Source organism: Bos mutus, chromosome 25 (assembly GCF_027580195.1).
Source record: "Bos mutus isolate GX-2022 chromosome 25, NWIPB_WYAK_1.1, whole genome shotgun sequence".
Taxonomy (NCBI): domain Eukaryota; kingdom Metazoa; phylum Chordata; class Mammalia; order Artiodactyla; family Bovidae; genus Bos; species Bos mutus.
Window position 1 is genome coordinate 6,261,906 of NC_091641.1, and position 16,252 is coordinate 6,278,157.

At 60.1% G+C, this 16,252-nt stretch overlaps 2 protein-coding genes across 2 annotated transcripts in view; both read right to left on the minus strand.

Annotated features, from left to right (window-relative positions):
- Positions 1-2,495: 2,495 nt before the first annotated feature.
- FOXL3 (forkhead box L3) lies at positions 2,496-4,265 on the minus strand. Its single transcript, XM_070362443.1, has 3 exons — positions 4,053-4,265; positions 3,524-3,692; positions 2,496-3,262 (listed from the first exon to the last, which is right to left on the minus strand). Exons 1-3 carry the CDS (start codon positions 4,157-4,159, stop codon positions 2,882-2,884), a joined length of 657 nt encoding a protein of 218 aa, XP_070218544.1. The 5' UTR covers positions 4,160-4,265; the 3' UTR covers positions 2,496-2,881.
- Positions 4,266-13,573: 9,308 nt separating this feature from the next.
- Positions 13,574-16,252, minus strand: part of FAM20C (FAM20C golgi associated secretory pathway kinase) — a 34,128-nt gene continuing 31,449 nt past the window's right edge. The window contains exons 7-10 of the mRNA XM_070362438.1: positions 15,656-15,765; positions 15,424-15,505; positions 14,827-14,886; positions 13,574-14,393 (exon numbers count right to left, since the gene is read on the minus strand). Coding sequence (XP_070218539.1) covers positions 14,144-14,393; positions 14,827-14,886; positions 15,424-15,505; positions 15,656-15,765 — 502 coding nt within the window. The 3' untranslated portion in view covers positions 13,574-14,143. The remainder of the gene's footprint in view (positions 14,394-14,826; positions 14,887-15,423; positions 15,506-15,655; positions 15,766-16,252) is intronic.

A 16,252-nucleotide genomic window follows, 5' to 3' on the forward strand; every position in this document is an offset into this window, starting at 1 on the left:
CAATTACTAGTAACGGACTGTGTCCTTCCTGAGCTCCTCTTGAAGTGATGCTGGGGACCGCACCCCAGGCTGAGCCCCGGGGAGGCAGTGCTGACCCTCCTGATTTGGGGGCAGGAGGCCGGGCTGCCGGGGGTTGGGGTGGGTGCGGAGAGGTCAGGTCCTGCCCCGAGGGCTCGCATGCTAGTGTATGCCCGGAGCGGGCGAGGGGCCGGGAGTGTGATGCCTCCATCCTCCCGGCCAGAGGGCGCCATCCCCCCGGACGGGCAGCCTGGGCCCCCGCAGTGGGGAGGGTGGGACTGGGCCCTGCCTTGCCGAGCCTTTTTCCTCATCTGTTCCTGCTTCACGGAGCCGGGTGTCTGTTTGTCTGTTCACTGGGCTGCTGGAGCCGCAGGACGAGGCCATTCGTGTGCGCGTGTGGGCTTGGCCACTGGGGCCCTGGAGAGAAGGGGGCTGCTGTCCAGCGCCCGCTGTCGTCTCAGGGGCGCCCTCCCTCCCCTTGGGTGTCGTGCCCTGTCGGGCCTCGCCCTGTAGCGCCAGCGCTGGTGGAGGCCCCCCACCTGGCAGCTGCTCTGAGCAGCAACACCCATGGCCTGCGAGCTGGTGCCGCAACCCAGGAGCGCGCTCTGCATGACGGTGGCTCATTCACGGCTCCCACGCACAGCCCCGGCTCCGGCTAATGGAAACTCGGTGATCCGTGGCACGTGTGGCAGACATCTGCTCGGGGTAATGTGCTGGTGATGTATGTATCGGTGATCAATCAGTGGATTTGCAAGGGAGGCATAAAGTATTTAATTATAATTGCGTTGGGCAGGTGTGCGTGGTGGAGGCGACATTTGAATAGGTCAGACCAGCCCTCGCCCTGCTCTGTTGTTGGGGATTAAATGCCATTCACTGTGAGGGCTGGGAGCCTTTCTGAAGTCGAAGGGTGTCACATGCTTGCAAATTGAAAATGTCCCATTGCTTCGAAAAACATGATTGATATCCTTTGCAAAGCAAATGCTGCCATACCCAGATCGTGAAGCCTGCTGCCGCCCCTCGGCTCTGGCCGCTTGATCACTGGAATGAAACTCAGAAAGAGAAGTTGAAAGATGAAATGAAACTTTATTTGCTCAGTTGGAAGCAGAAAAATATACCCTCAGATAGTCTGTATGTCGTATACTTGTGTGTGGAACCAGCTGTGTCCGGTGACCATCTGAATTATATCTGGTATAATTTAAAATGATGTCAGCATGACTGATGACGGCGTGTAAGTAACAGGGATGAGACAGACACAACACATGCACACACTCGCGTGTGACCACGGCATGGAGGAAGCCTGACCCCAGAGTCACAGCCTGTGTCCCAGTCCTGGGCCCCCTGTGCCGCGGGTCTCTGACCTGTATGGAGCGAGGGGAACAGGGCTGGGGTGCTGGCCCTCGGGGAGGCTCAGCACCGTGCCTGGCCGACCCGAGAGCCCAGCAATACTGGCTGCTTCCCCAGGAGAGAGTTCTGTCTGTGGGTGTTTGCGAGGGCGCAGTGACCTCCGTGTTACACACCTCAGTTCTCTCTGGTTGACCTGTTGGTGGCCTGGGCTGGCCGAGAGGGCATGGGAAACGTGAGTGGGCATCACTTCCAGTGCTCATCTCTGGAGTCAGGGCCAGACACATCTTCTCAAAACCATGAAAGGACTCCACGGGGTTTCTATTCACAGGGCGGATAAAATCGGGATACTGTGATTTAATGAAACTCCGAACCTTCTGAACCAGAGTGCAACCGTGTCTCCTGACCAATTCAGTCTTGTGTGCCTGCCTCCTTCATCTACCCCAGCCCCAGTTTCTCCAAGTCCGATAAAGCAAGATGGTAATTCTGAGTCCAGACAGCGAGCCTCCTTGGGTGTGTTTTTGCCGTTTACAAAATTAGCCAATCATCGTCACCTAGTGAATCAGATTAGGTGTAATCCATACTAATGTTCAAATTAAGTCACGGAAAGCAATTAACTCTGCGAAAAATGGGCTGGTGAAAAATGGTAAGGTTGGTCAAATAGTTTCACTGTGCATAATTGTGTTTTTTAAATGCCCGTCTCTACCCAGTAATTATATCATTTACATTTCAAATGGATGCACCCACCTCCAATGCTTGTCATTGTGCACTTCCTAACCGTGTACCTCACAGTGTAGCAGAAATTTGTCAGCCGTCTGCTCCGGAATGTCTGCTTTCTCGGGAAAGCAGCTGGATGGAACGTGCCAGAGTAGGGCTTTCTCGCTGCTCAGGAGAATCAGGAAAAGTGCATTTTGCCCCAACGCTGTCCCAAATCTGGGCCTCCCCTCTTTCCCCCTCTCTCCTTCCTCCCTCCCTTCCTTCTTTCCTGTATAAAAAGAGCGCACAGAAATTTTTAAACACCGTCAAATATTCAGCCCACAACACGGGACGCGCTTGTCACTTCCAGTCACATCATCCGTGACAGGGACACGTCCACGGGATCAATCAATAGCTGACTCAGCCTTCTGTACTTTGCTTTTATTGTTTTCAGTGAGAGAAAACGCCCACCAACTCCACACAACACTCAGCTCGCCCCGCAGCAGTCTAGGAAGTGACCTTGACTCTAAGTGAACGTGACCCTGACCGTGAGCGCTTAGCCCTCAGGCAGGATCCCAGGGTGAGTCAAGAGCAAACCCTTAAGTTCTCAGGCTCTGAAGGGGTAATGGGGCAACAGGGAAGTGAGCGCCTTTCAGCCCATCACGTCTTTCCCTCCAACCCAGGCTGGTTTCAGCGTTGAGCCTGAGTCTGTGAACTTTGTGGAGCATGGCAGAACCGCACTTCTTTGCTTCAGGTGGACTGAAATCACCGAGAACACTCCAGACTGACCGGTGCCAGCCCTGGACGCGGAGCACCTCAGCCCCTCTCACACGGTCCAAAGCTGGAGGTTCACCTGGCGGGCCTGCAGCGAGGGGTGCACGTGGGGTGACCTGCCCCGGGGAAAGGGGTCAGGGGCGGAGAGGATGTAGTCAATGCTGAACTTGATGTCCCTGTGCGCGTCCCTCCTCAGGACGGCAGGGCTGGCTGGGGTCGGGGGCTCGCTGCGGGGGACTGGGGGCTCAGGGGGCCCCGGGGGCGCCCCCGCATCTCTCCCGCGCGCCCCCCTCGCCTCCTCGCCCTTGGGGCCACGCCGGCGCCGCCGCCGGCGGAAGTTGCCGTTCTCGAAAAGGTCCAGCAGCGACTCGCAGCCGCCGGCGAAGGTCCAGTAGTTGCCCTTGCCCTTCTCGTGGCCGTCGGTCCGCGGCACCTGTGCGGACGAGGGGCTCAGCGCGCGGCGGGCTCCCGGGGCGCCCCGCCCACCGCGCTCTCTTGGGGAGCCCCTGGCGGCCCCGGAAGGATGCCCCGCCCTGGGGGTGGGCGCGTCGCTGGGGAGCTGGCGAAGGCTACGCGTGAACTTTGCAGCGCACGCCGCTGCAAAATGCACCCCCACAGCCCAATCAGGGGTGCCTTGGTCCAGGGGTCCACAGGCCTGGGACATTCAGGGGCCGCACGGGGGTGGGGGCCTCACCTTGACGAAGCAGCTGTTGAGGGACAGGTTGTGGCGGATGGAGTTCTGCCAGGCGCGCTGGTTGGCGCGGTAGTACGGGAACCGGCGCATGATGAAGTCGTAGATGCCGGACAGGGTCACCCTGCCCGTCGGGCTCTGCTGAATGGCCATGGCGATCAGTGCGATGTAGCTGCAAACAGCGGCGCTCAGGCCAGGCCGGGGCAGGGGAGGGACCCCGGAGCGCGTCTGCGTCTGGAGTCTCCGGGCCGCCCGGGGACCACTCCGCTCTCCCTTCCCCGGGGCACCGGGGAGCTGGGGGCGGGGGTGGTTGTTGGAGTCGGGCCCCCCTGGAGCTCCCAGCGCAACTCTGCGCAGACCAGGGAAGCTCACCTTCACACTTGGGGCTTCCCCGGGGAGGCTGGAGAACCTTCTCGGCTACCTCCCAACGTGCGGATGAGAAGTGAGCCCTCCCGCGCCCGAGCTGGTCTTGGCCTCCTCTCGGAGGAGGGCCCCCGCGACCCCTGTGGCCCCGGCACGGCCCTGCGGTCACCTGTACGCTGGCCGCGTGAGCCGCTTCTCCTCGTCCGAGCTGCCCGCCGGGTAGTCGTCGGCGTCGTAATTGAAACAATTGTAGGGATACTGCGAGCTGTCAAACATCGCGGTGCGCCTGCCGCCTGCGGGTCGCCAATGCTGCCGCCTCCTCCGCGCCGCCCGCCGGCGCGCTCCAGGACTGCGCGGAGGTTCTCCCCTGTGCGGACCAGCGGCGTCTGCGCTGCCGGCTGCTCTCCGCCTGAGCGGGGAACCTGGGCTCCCCGGGTCCCCCCGCCCGCCCCCACCCGTCCTCTCGCATCCAATCCCGGAGCGGGGGAGGCCCCTGTTGCCGGTAAAGCGGCCGAGGGGAGCGGAGAGCAGGCTCGCGGTGACCCCCTGACCGGCGCGGGGGAGGAAGGAGCCACGCGCTGGGTGGTCCGACGGGTGGGGTGGGGTGGGGGGGCCACCCCCTCCCGCTCCCGCCGACTGTGCCTCGTGCTCTTTGCGCTGTCCCAGACTTAAGGGCGGAGCTCCCTGGGTCCCCCAAGCCTGCGAGCACCCCAAGACTCAGAGGTCCTTCCCTGGCTTCTGGCTCCTCAGAGCGCACTTCGGAGCTGCCAGGAGCCCGACCACAGAGAGGGCGGGGGCGTAGCCCCTTCCCCACCAGGCTCTGCCCCTCTACCTTCAGCCCCGGTGCAATGGTGGCCAGGGTGTGTGCCGCCGGGACCCTGGATCAGAGCTGGACACAGGGTCCAACCCACCCTGGCAGGCTCTGTCCCTGCTGTGCTGTCTCCCTCGTATCCTCCTTGGGGGGCCCTTTGTGGAGCTCTGAGCCCAGTGGCCCCCTGCTCTGTAACTTCCTCATTAGCCAAGCCTCTGCTTCACTGGTCCTTCTGGGGGTCACCGGTGGGCGCCTGGGGAAGAAAAGACAGGGGGAGGACGTTTTAGCAAGAAGTCAGGTGGGATCTTAAGGAGGGCCCTTTGTTTCAAGGTGGCCGTACCAGCAAAAAGCATGTCCACGAACAGTCTGCAAAATTCTGGCCATGAGACCTGTCAGTGCGACTGCCCAAGGCCAGGACACCTGAATAGTCTTCTTCCAGAAGATTCTACCTTTGAAGATGCACCTGCAGCTCTGAAATGATCTGTGCTCCATCCAGCCTGTTGCCCCAGCAGGGGATGGTGGCCGGCCTGCTGATGTGGGCGCCCAGGACCCAGGGGCACCGTGCCAGCTCCCTCCTGGCTCCAACTCCTGCAGTGGGATCTGAGGTGCACTCGGGCTCAGACACAGTCAGGGGCTCCGCAGCATCCTCTCTACCAGGTGTCAAAATGAGAAATGCTGGGATATGGGAACATTAGACGGTGCAGCCCCTCAGGAAAACATTTTGGTTGTTTCTTTAAAAACTAAACGTGCAGCTACCACGTGACCCAGCAGCTGCACTCATGGGTGTTTATCCCAAGTGAAGACAGAACTTTATGCAAGCACTTGTGACGTGTTCAGAATGATTTCATTCCTCTTTTCCCCAAATTGGAATCAGCCTGGATGTCCGTCAGCAGGGAGGCATCGGGCAAGCTGTGGTCCAGCCACACGCCAGGCACCACCACGGCGCCGAGGTCCGGTGGCTGGTCCGGAAGCCCCCCGACAGAGTGAAATGAGCAGAACCCTCCCCCTCACAGCGAGAAAACCAGCGATCTGCACAGTCATGACTTTTCTTGAATCTGTCAGAGAGCTGAGGCTTCAGGGCAACAACTGTAACCCAGGGGAGCAGGTCCGTCAGAGGAGAGCAGTCCTGAAAGCCCGCGCCTGCTGTAGGCGGGCCGGGCGGGGCGTTGCTGAAGCCGCAGGAGCGCGGCCGGCTCCCCGTGGGCCTCGCTGCACCTGGGAGGGGAGGAGAGGACGCAGGGACCAGTCTAGGGGCGCGGACGTGCCCAGTGCCCCCCGGGGCCCCTCAGCGTCGGCCCGGGGAGGGCCAGCCAGCCAGGGCCTCGTCCCTGGGCTGTGGCCAGTCCAGAGACAGGTCTCGGGATGAGCTTCTGCTGCATAAGAGAGTGGACGGTGGGAGAGGCACTTCAACCTGGTCACTTGTTTGATTGAATCAAACATGAAGGCTGATTGGTTAGAAAACCTTCCCAACGTGTTTTGGTTCCTTAGGTGTCTGAGCCTTGCTTGGCTTCCTTCTGAAAATGACATATTATTTGGGTCATTATTTGGGGCCTGACAGTGGGAAGAACGGCTTCTCCGCTCTGTCAGCCGGAAACGTCCTCAAGACACCGCTGAGAACAACAACCCCATGAGCCAGGCCGACCGTGCAGTCCCCTCCACGGGCCGGGAGGGTGACCAGCTCACCTGAGTCAGGTCACCCGTGTGGGACCTAGGCCCTTCAGGGGAGGATGCGGCTGCAGTTCCAGGGTCAGGGGCGGCCTGTGGGCGCTCACATGCCTGGGCACAGGGGGCCTGTGTGAAGACGGGGCACCAGCTGGGCGGGAGGGCAGCCCCGAGCCCCAGCAGCCCTCAACCAGCACTTCCGACACAGACGTGGCACAGACGACCCCAGAGAACAGGACGAAGATGGGACTTCGTGTGACCTCTGCCCTTACACACTTTTGTATTTTGTAATTAAAAGTTGTGTTACAGAAGGTTCATAAAGGACAAAAAGGTTGAAATAGAAAATCTCAGAGACAGAAGCCGTCCCCCTCTGCAAAGGTGGAGAGAGGACCCGCCGTGCCCTGTCGCTCCGCTGTGGCGGTGACCGTCTGCCCCTCCAGGGTCCTCTCAGCCTCACCAATCTGGACTCCTCTCGGGAGGGGGCTCGCCAGGCCTGAATCCCAGGAAGCGAGACCACTGGGGGCCATGAACAGGGGAGTGGGAACCCTTGAGCCCGGCCATGGGGTATGCGTGGGCTCGGGCTCGGGTCGGAAAGGCCTGGGCTCGGGGCTGGGGGGCAGGCGCCCCGTGGAAGCGGGAGTTCAGGGTCGGGGGTGGCTGGGCCGCTGAGTGGGGGCTGAGCAGGCGGAGCTGCTGGAGCGCTGGGCCGCACCCCCTAGTCCTCACACGGCCCCGTCTGGTGGGAAGTGGACCCGACCTCAGCTCTGTGGTCGGAGGGGGCGTGGGAGAGCATGCTGAAGTCACCCAGGCTGGAGGCCAGGAGACCTTCCAGGATGAGGCATTTGGGCAGCACCTGAGGTCAGAACGAAATAAGGGTGGGGTGGAAGGCGGGGCTACAGCCCAGGGCTGCCCAAGACGGTACTTCTAGAAGCTCCAGGAAGGCCAGGGCCCTTCAACCCTCAATGTAAATTCCGTCCTCTCCTTCTTCGGTGCTGAAATATTTACCAGTGCACAGAACTCCTGTTCAGCACTCGCTGAAGAATGACCCGTTGACCCCAAGGGTGTTTTTGGGCCTGGGCGCTGCACTGGCTCCTGGACAAAAGGGTGGCAAGGCCACCTCCCCAGGCTCCGGGCCTGCCCTGGGGGCTGGCGGGGCCCCGGGCCCTGGTCACTGAACGGGCAGCCGGCCCGCTCCGGGCCCTGTGGGGGGCAGGGCTTGCTGACAGCTCACCAGGCCGACGGGCCCATCGGGCCAGAACTGCAGGTCGCTGCTTCTGAGGCCTTGGATTCTGATCGTGAATGCAGGAGTCGTCGGGGCGGGTGCTTCCCAGGCCGGACTGGTCGCCTCTGCCCTAGGAGGCTGCTCTTGCTTTTCTCAGGGTCTCCTCTAGATGGTGCAAGGGAGCCAGGCACAGCGTGTCCGCCACAGCCTCCCAGGCTCCCCCAGGACGACAGTGACCACAGGGCACGTCTGACTGAGTGTAGCTGGGGGGTTGCAACCTGGAGCAGGGACGGGACAGAGCTCAGGCCTCAGGCGGGGGGGGGGCGCGGCCAATCCGAGCCCCCGCAGCCCAGTGGGGCTGCTCTGGACCTGGGCGGCCCACTGTGGCCCCACAGGCCCCCTGCTGCCGTAGGCACCCTCTGATCCCATTTAAGCTGCAGGCTGGGAGCCACCCCCCGGAGGGTGAACATGGTTCCCAGCCCCTGCCCGGCCCGCAAACGCCTGCTCCTGAACGCCAGCTCCAAGCAGAGTAAGAAAGACCCAGGTGTCCAGAACAACATGTGGACCCCGGGCTGGAGAGGGAGGGGGGAGGGAGAGACAGGAGGGGAAGGTGGGGTGGGAAGAGTCAGGAGACAGATCGACACACAGGACGACCCCATGTGAAGCAGACAGCTGGGGGAGGCTGCCGTACGCGGGGGCCCAGCTCGGTGCTCCGCGGCGCTCCGTGCGGTGTGGGTGGGGGGAGGTGCAGGAGGGGATCCTTGCCTGGAAAATTCCACCGACAGAGGAGCGGGCTTTGGTCCATGGAGTCGCAGCCGGACATCTGTGAGCACACTCACATAGCTGATGCTGTCGTACGGCAGAAACTAACGCGTTACAAAGCGACTAACCCCAATTTAAAGAAGGTAAGAAAGAGCCCCCTGTGCACGTGGGCCCCCAACACGGGCTCTCCTGACCAAGGCGGGCTGCGTCCAAGCCCCTCCTGCCCCAGGCTTCTGGGCGCCTCTGCTTCTGTTCCATCTGGGTGAGGGCTGGGGCAGTGGGTTGAGGGAGAGTTTCTGGGGGAACTGGGCAGGACCCTGGGAGGGTAGCCTGGGGCCCCTGAATCCAGGAACCTGCACCTCTGGGCATGGCCTTTGGGGGGCTGGTCCCAAGAATTGCACACTTGACTTGCTCCCCCGTGGGGAGGCAGGGCCGGGGCCTCCCTGTCCTCTGTCTCAGGCTTGCGGGCGGGGCCAGGAGAGACGCTGAGCCCCCAACCTGCATCTCTGCAGCCTCCCGGACACACTGCAGCCCTCAGACCCAGGGGGCAGGGGCCGCACATGCCTCCCCACCCAGATACTGGCTGACTTGTCCACTCAACGAACTTAATTCAAGAAGTGCTCTCTGCCCTCAGACGGCCGCTGCCTCCTGCCCCCTGATCCTACGTAACCAGCTCTCAGGCTGCCTGAGGAGGGCTTTTGTTTGGATTTCCCCCATTTGTTTTTTCAATCATGCTTGAATTCTTGCCACTTTCTCCATGGCCCTGTGGCAGGTGCTGTCCTATAATGCTTGTGGACCCAGCACGCCACCCAAATCTCATGGGAAAGCCGGCTCCCAGAGAGGGATTTAACTGAAAGCCTCTCCTGGCCTGTTCACAATGTCCTCTGCCTCCCTGACCCCCTCGGCAACCCCCCCCCCCAATCCCCCACTGCAGCAGTCTGAGTCCCAGGGACCAGGCACTCCCACGATAATTTGGGAAAGTCCCTTCACCCGGCTGGGCATTGGTTCAGATGGTGAACTGGCACATCGGAATTCAGATTTCCTGCACAGCTGCGCTGAGATGCGCACAGGACCGGGCAGGGGGCCCTCGCCCAGCTCACGGCTCAGCCCTGCCCCCTCCCTCCTCCCGTCCAGCAGCTTTATCTGCTGTTTGAACCTGTATCAAAGTAATAGATGGACTGTGGCTTAGATCATGAACTCCTTATTGCCAAATTCAGACTTAAATTGAAGAAAGTAGGGAAAATCACTAGACCATTCAGGTATGACCTAAATCTAATCCCTTACAATTATACAGTGGAAGTGACAAATAGATTTGAGGGATTAGATCTGATAGACAGAGTGCCTGATGAACTATGGACAGAGGTTCATAACATTGTACAGGAAGTGGTGATCAAGACCATCCCCAAGAAAAAGAAATGCAAAAAGGCAAAATGATTGTCTGAGGAGGCCTTACAAATAGCTGAGAAAAGAAGAGAAGTGAAAGGCAAAGGAGAAAACTAAAAATATGTCCATTTGAATGCAGAGTTCCAAAGAATAGCAAGAAGAGATAAGAAAGCCTTCCTCAGTGATCAGTGCAAAGAAATAGAGGAAAACAAAGATGGGCCCAATAAAGGACAGAAATGATATGGACCCAACAGAAGCAGATGATATTAAGAAGTGGTAGCAAGAATACTCATAAGAATTGTACAAAAAAATCTTAATGACCTGGATAACCATGATGGTATGATCACTCACCTAGAGCCAGACATCCTGGAATGCAGTCAGGTGGGCCTTAGGCATCACTACGAACAAAGCTATTGGAGGTGATGGAATTCCAGTTGAGCTATTTCAAATCCTGAAAGATGATGCTGTGAAAGTGCTGCACTCAATATGCCAACAAATTTGGAAAACTCAGCAGTGGCCACAGGACTGGAAAAGATCAGTTTTTATTCCAATTCCAAAGAAAGGCAATGCCAAGGAATGTTCAAACTACTGCACAATTGCACTCACCTCACACGCTAGCAAAGTAATGCTCAACATTCTCCAAGCCAGGCTTCAACAGTACATGAACTGTGAACTTCCAGATGTTCAAGCTGGTTTTAGAAAAGGCAGAGGAACCAGAGATCAAATTACCAACATCCCCTGAATCATAGAAAAAGCAAGAGAATTTCAGAAAAACATCTACTACTGCTTCATTTACTATGCTAAAATCTTTGACTGTGTGGATCACAATCTGTGGAAAGTTTTTAAAGAGATGGGAATACCAGACCACCTGATCTGCCTCTTGAGAAATCTGTATGCAAGTCAAGAAGCCACAGTTAGAACCAGACATGGAACAATGGACTGGTTCCAAATTGGGAAAGGAGTATATTGGTCAAGGCTATATATTGTCACCCTGCTTATTTAACTTATATGCACAGTACATCCTGTGAAATGCCAGGCTGGATGAAGCACAAGCTGGAATCAAGATTGCTGGCAGGAGTATCATAACCTCAGATACAGAGATGACATCACCCTTATGGCAGAAAGCGAAGAGAAACTAAAGAGCCTCTTGATGAAAGTGAAAAAGGAGAGTGAAAGAGCTGGCTTAAAACTCAACATTCAAAAACTAAGATCATGGCATCATCACTTCATGGCAAATAGATGGGGAAAGAACGGAAACGGTGAGACTTTATTTTTTTTGAGCTCCAAGATCACTGCAGATGGTGACTGTAGCTGAAATTAAAAGACACTTGCTCCTGGAAGGAAAGCTATGACCAACCTAGACAGCATATTAAAAAGCAGAGACGTTACTTTGCCAACAAACGTCCATCTAGTGAAAGCTATGGTTTTTCCAGTAGTCATGTGTGGATGTGAGAGTTGGATCATAAAGAAAGCTGAGCGCCGAAGAACTGATGCTTTTGAACTGTGGTGTTGGAGAAGACTCTTGAGAGTCCCTTGGACTGCAAGGAGATCAAACCAGTCCGTCCTAAAGGAAATCATTGGAATATTCATTGGAAGACTGATGCTGAAGCTGAAATTCCAACACTTTGGCCACCTGATATGAACAACTGACTCATTACAAAAGCCCCCGAAGCTGGGAAAGATTGAAGGTGGGAGGAGAAGGGGGTGACAGAGGATGAGATGGCTGGATGGCATCACCAAGTCAATGGACATGAGTTTGAGTGAGCTCCGGGAGTTGGTGATGGACAGGGAGGCCTGGCGTGCTGCATCCAAGGGGTCGCGAAGACTCGGACACGACTGAAGGACCGAACTGACTGACTGAATAGACGGACCCAGTTTCAAAAGTCAAACAACATTACCGATCAGATCAGGGAGGAGAGCGGACCCCTGCCCACCTCACCCCTGTTCCTGAAACCAAGGTCCAGAGAGGTCGCTCTGTGTCCGCCTTCCTGGGTTAGGGTTAGGGTTAGGGTTGGGTTAGGGTCAGGGTCAGGGTCAGGGTTAGGCTGGGCTCTCCTGCCTTGTTTGCATGCTATCTCCATGTTTCTAAATGGCAAACGTTTTATTTTGTAAGTTTTATAACTCCCCCCCTCTTTTTTTTTCTTTTTTTAACCTCCCATCTTCCTGAGAGAGGCCTTGGGTCTCCCCACTGCCTTTCAGTTCAGCTGTATCACATTCTCCTTTGGAGGGAAACAGCGCTGAGTGCTGCTGTGGCCATGGCTGGGAAGCTCAGCACGGCCGAGCGGACTGTCACCCAGACGTCACCTGTCCCTAGGCCTGTCCTCACCGTGACGAGGGCTCCTCCGTCCTGGTCTTCCTGGGTCTGAGCCCGCTCTGTGCCTTTCGCCGTCACACTGGGGCCTGGCCGCCTGCCGTTGCCCATTGCCCTGACTTCCTGCCCGTCCCCAGCCCACCAAGCAGCGTCTGCGGGCCCTCGGTGTGTGTGCAGTCAGGTTGCTGCATGTCCATCTGTCCGGCCTCACCTCCCGGCTTCCGGGAGGCCTCAGGGATCTGCCCCAGCTCTGAGCCTCTGAGCGCTGCCTCCTGCGGTGAGGGGATGAGACTGTGCTACCGGATGGGTGTCCGTCAGACTCTTCAGGAGCCTCTTGCAGCGAGGCTCCTCTGCAGTCTGACTGTGCATCACCCAGTCTTCACAAGAATCCTGTTAACTCAGGTGGACGGGAGACCCCCAGCCAGCCGTCACCGGGAACTCCACCCACCCCTTGGCCGGCCCCACCTGCGGCCGCACTGGGCTCCCAGCTAGTCCTGGACTGAGGCCCTTTGTCCCCACTGCACTGAGGCCGAGCAAAGCTGTCTCCAGGGCTCACCTGCTGCCCAGCTCTGGGCCCCTGGGCAGCTCCGAGGAGCTCAGGGCCTCCTTGGTGAGGCTGCGTGCCCTCTGGGGGGTAGGCGATGTCCCCCAGGTGTGCCCCTTTGGCGTGGCCATCACTTTGAAGAACGGAGGGGACATTGCCCTTTGGGGAGGGATGTTCCATGGCTGAGGGAATCTTTCTCTGCAAGTGTCCCTCTCCGCCCAAAGCAGGGGTGACTCTGGATCCAGAGAGACTCTTACTGGGGAGAGCATGAACTTAAACGCATGTAACCACCACAGCCTTGGCCCTGCTCCCCCTGGTCATGGCCAGAGCAGGCTTCCCCTGCTCCCTTCTCCTTCTGTCTTCAGCTCAGGGAGTTCTGACGGACGGGGAAGCTCTGGGTCGGGGCTCAAAGGCTGCTGTACTGGAACACTACAGACGGGGCGGCTGAGACGCAGGCTCTTCTCTGTGTTCTGGGAGCTGGAAGCCCAGGCCAAGTTTCTGGCGGGTCCTCTCTCCCACGTTGCAGACGGCCGTCTCCTCCGCTAGTCCCCACGTGGCCCCCATCTGTGTGCCCGGGACACTTGCAGGGACAGGTGAGGGAAGCCTAGTAAAGGAACAGGGGCTCTGATTTCTCTGCTCGAAGAACAGGAGGTTCAGGTGAGCCCTCGGCCAGCAGGCTCCTCCAGGGCCCGGCCTGCCTGCAGGAGGCACTCTGACCCCCTGCGTCCGTCAGTGGGGCCCTGGGGGGCTGGGTCTCTCCGGCCACCCCTGGCTCAGCCCCAGTGCGTGCCAGTTCCTGCAGGTGAACACGGAGCCCATGTGATGCCAGCCCTGGAGAGACTCGGGGAGCTGCACTCAGTTCCCTGGAAGCAACCACACCAGGCATGGGACAGGCACGCCCTCCTTCCAGGCCGGACACTGGCCATGCCCAAGGGTGGACAGGCTGCTGGGCAGCAGGAAGTGAGGGACCCAGATGCCAGTGAGGCCCGAGCACATACTTGCTTCATCTTTATTGCACTTTTACCACATTGCAAACTATTCCATGAAAATGCCTCGAAGGTAGCCAGCTGCAAGATTGGTCACGTGTGCACTGGCTCCAGACGGTGTGAGGACTGCGCGGTACCTGGGGGGCGGCTGGCCCTTGACTTTGCCTGAAACCCATGCGGTGTTCATCCCTCGACGCGAGTCCATGAGGGCCTCGGGAGCCTCCTGTGGCCCCGGGAAGGGAGGAGAGTTTCTACTGCAAGCTCGGTCCAGAGTGGGAGCCCTTCTCAGGACCGTCTGGACCGGCCGGGTGGCCCCCAGTGTGGCCTGCGGGTGGTCGGGGTCTGTACAGATAACGTCTCTGTGCACGTACATTTACATCATGTATAAATACAAAATCGTAAGTAAAGGCTTCTTTTCCGTACAAAAGGGTGCTGGCCCGCCACCAGGCCGCCTCTGTCCGTGGGCACAGCGCGCGCCCCCGGCTGCCCGGGTCTGAAGCGAGGCGCCTGCCCCGGCAGCCTGTCTGCCCCGTGTGGGCCTGGGTCCCGGGCGGCTGGCCTGGCCGCGGCCCGCGTTCACTACCTCCCAGCCGCGGCTCTGTGCTCGGGGCCCAGGTCGTCCTCCACGACACTGTGCAGCCCGTCCTTCTCCACGCAGTCCCCGACCGCCCGCAGCACGATGCGCAGCCGCCGGTCCAGCGCCTCCAGGTGTGGCTGCAGCAGCACGGGGGCCACGCGGTCCGCGCGCAGGGCCTCGGCCATCAGCAGGCTCAGCCGGTGCTCCTCCTGCGCCAGGAGCTGCAACCGCAGGTACGTGGAGCGCCGGATCCTGCCGGAGATGGAGGTCAGGCCGGCGCCCAGGGAGGAGCCTGCCTGAGCCTCCTCCCTGCGCTGGCCGGCTTCGGGTGTGCCGGGGAGGGTCCCACCTGCAGGGGGGTCCAGCAGGCCCCGTCCTTTCTGGCGGGAGTGGGGCGGGAGGCAGCCGTGGCTTGGCTCCGTCTCTGGGCCAGGGGCATGTGGAGCAGGAGGCTGGGCCCTACGGCCTGTCTCCCCGGTTGTTAAAGAGAGGGGCTGGGTTCGGGAGTCACATGTGGGGAGCGTGGGGGCCGGGGGCCTCGGCGTCTTCCTTTGCATGGTGGGTGGGCTGCTGTGGGGACGGGGAGCCGGGTCCCGGGAGGCACTCCCCCCGGTGGGGTGGGAAGGCTGTCTGGCCTGTGGCTGCGGGAGGGCTGGGCTGGGGCGTCTGCGGGGCAGGGCCGTACCTGCAGCACTGCTGTAGAGGCACCAGGATGGACAGCTCGTCGTGAGAGTGCTTCCCAAACCTGAGGGAAGAAGGGCAGAGCTGGGGGGTGGGCGGGGCACATGGGCAGAGCTGCCAGGCCGCCCCTGGGGCTGGGCGGGGGCCTGCTTCCTGCCGTCCCCAGCCCAGACGCAGGGCCTGGGATGAGGCAGGTGAGCGCAACCCGTCGGACCCTCGGCCGCTGTACTGAGCAGAAGCTCGCCAGTGAGAGGCCCTGGCCGGGCTGGGTGGACAAGGCCCAAGGGCAAGGGGCCTCGGATCCAGCTGCAGGGGTGTCTTTTACAGCTGAGAGTGAGGGCCCCACACGCTGCCCAGGTGCCCAGAGCTGATCCTCCGAGGCGTCCAGGCACTTGCAGCCCTGACAGCCAGAGGGGCCTGAGCCCTGCATACATGCCCGCACTGGGGCCCCGTCCCCCAGCTCACAGGAGCCCAGGCCAGGGCCCTGCGTCACCCCAAGAGGCCTTTGGGGGCCGGGCCATCCCTCCCACAAAGCGCCTGCCCCCCGGGTGTGTCTGGGCCGAGGGACAGCTGACCCCTCGCGGTGGCTGGAAGGACTCACCCTCTCCCGTTGTCCAAGTGGATGATAAACGTCTCGTTCCCAAACTTCTCGAAGGTCTCATAGTGGTGCCGGTCCATGTTTCCTGTGGGGACAAGCTTGCTGGGAGCCTGCGTGCGGCTCGGAGGCGAGCCCTCCTTGCCCGTCTGGCGTCCGCGCGGGGAGCATGGAGTGTGAGCGCGGCGCTGGGCCTGCGCGGGGCACTCGCGGGGTGGGCCGGGGGCCCTGGACGTACCCATGAGGAAGTCGAAGATGGTCATGTCCATGACGTCCAGGAGGCGGTGGCTGCTGTCGTAGGGGGGTGTCTGCCTCACCTCCTCGCAGTAGTCAGGGTCCACTTCCCACCTGCAGGGGGCCCGGCATCAGAATGGCGGCTCCTCTAAGACAAGGAGGCCCAAACCACCCCTGGGGCTGCCCGGCTCAGGACAGCGGACCCACGGGGCAGCCGGGGGGACCGAGTGAGAGCAGGTGTCACCGCAGAGCACAGGGTCTGCCTGCAGGTGATAGCGGCCTGCGTGGGCCGAGGCTGCAGCAGCAGCAGGACTGCAGGGCCAGGAGGTGACTGGACTACGCCACCCGGAGGCCACGTGTGTGGACAGCCCAGGATGGCACTCTGGCAAGGACATCTCCACGGCTGGAGGGTCAGCGTCTCTCTCAAGGGGGGAAGGGACCTGAAGCCTCGTCCAGTCGTGGAGAGACCCGGGGGGCAGTCGGCGCCCAGCCCGTGTGAGGGGCCCTTTCTGATTGTCTCGGCCTCAGGCATAGCCCTGTTGCTCCTCACACCATCTGCTGTGGACGAGACCCTGGGGCTTGTTCTCTGCAGCAGGTCAGG

Bases quoted from the DNA above. Each gene is read 5' to 3' on its own strand.
- FOXL3 (XM_070362443.1), bottom strand. From the start codon at position 4,159: ATGTTTGACAGCTCGCAGTATCCCTACAATTGTTTCAATTACGACGCC. The intron at 3,693-4,052 runs GTGACCGCAGGG...CGCTGTTTGCAG, and splicing joins CTCACGCGGCCAGCGTACAG to CTACATCGCACTGATCGCCA. The intron at 3,263-3,523 runs GTGAGGCCCCCA...TCGTCCGCACAG, and splicing joins TCAACAGCTGCTTCGTCAAG to GTGCCGCGGACCGACGGCCA.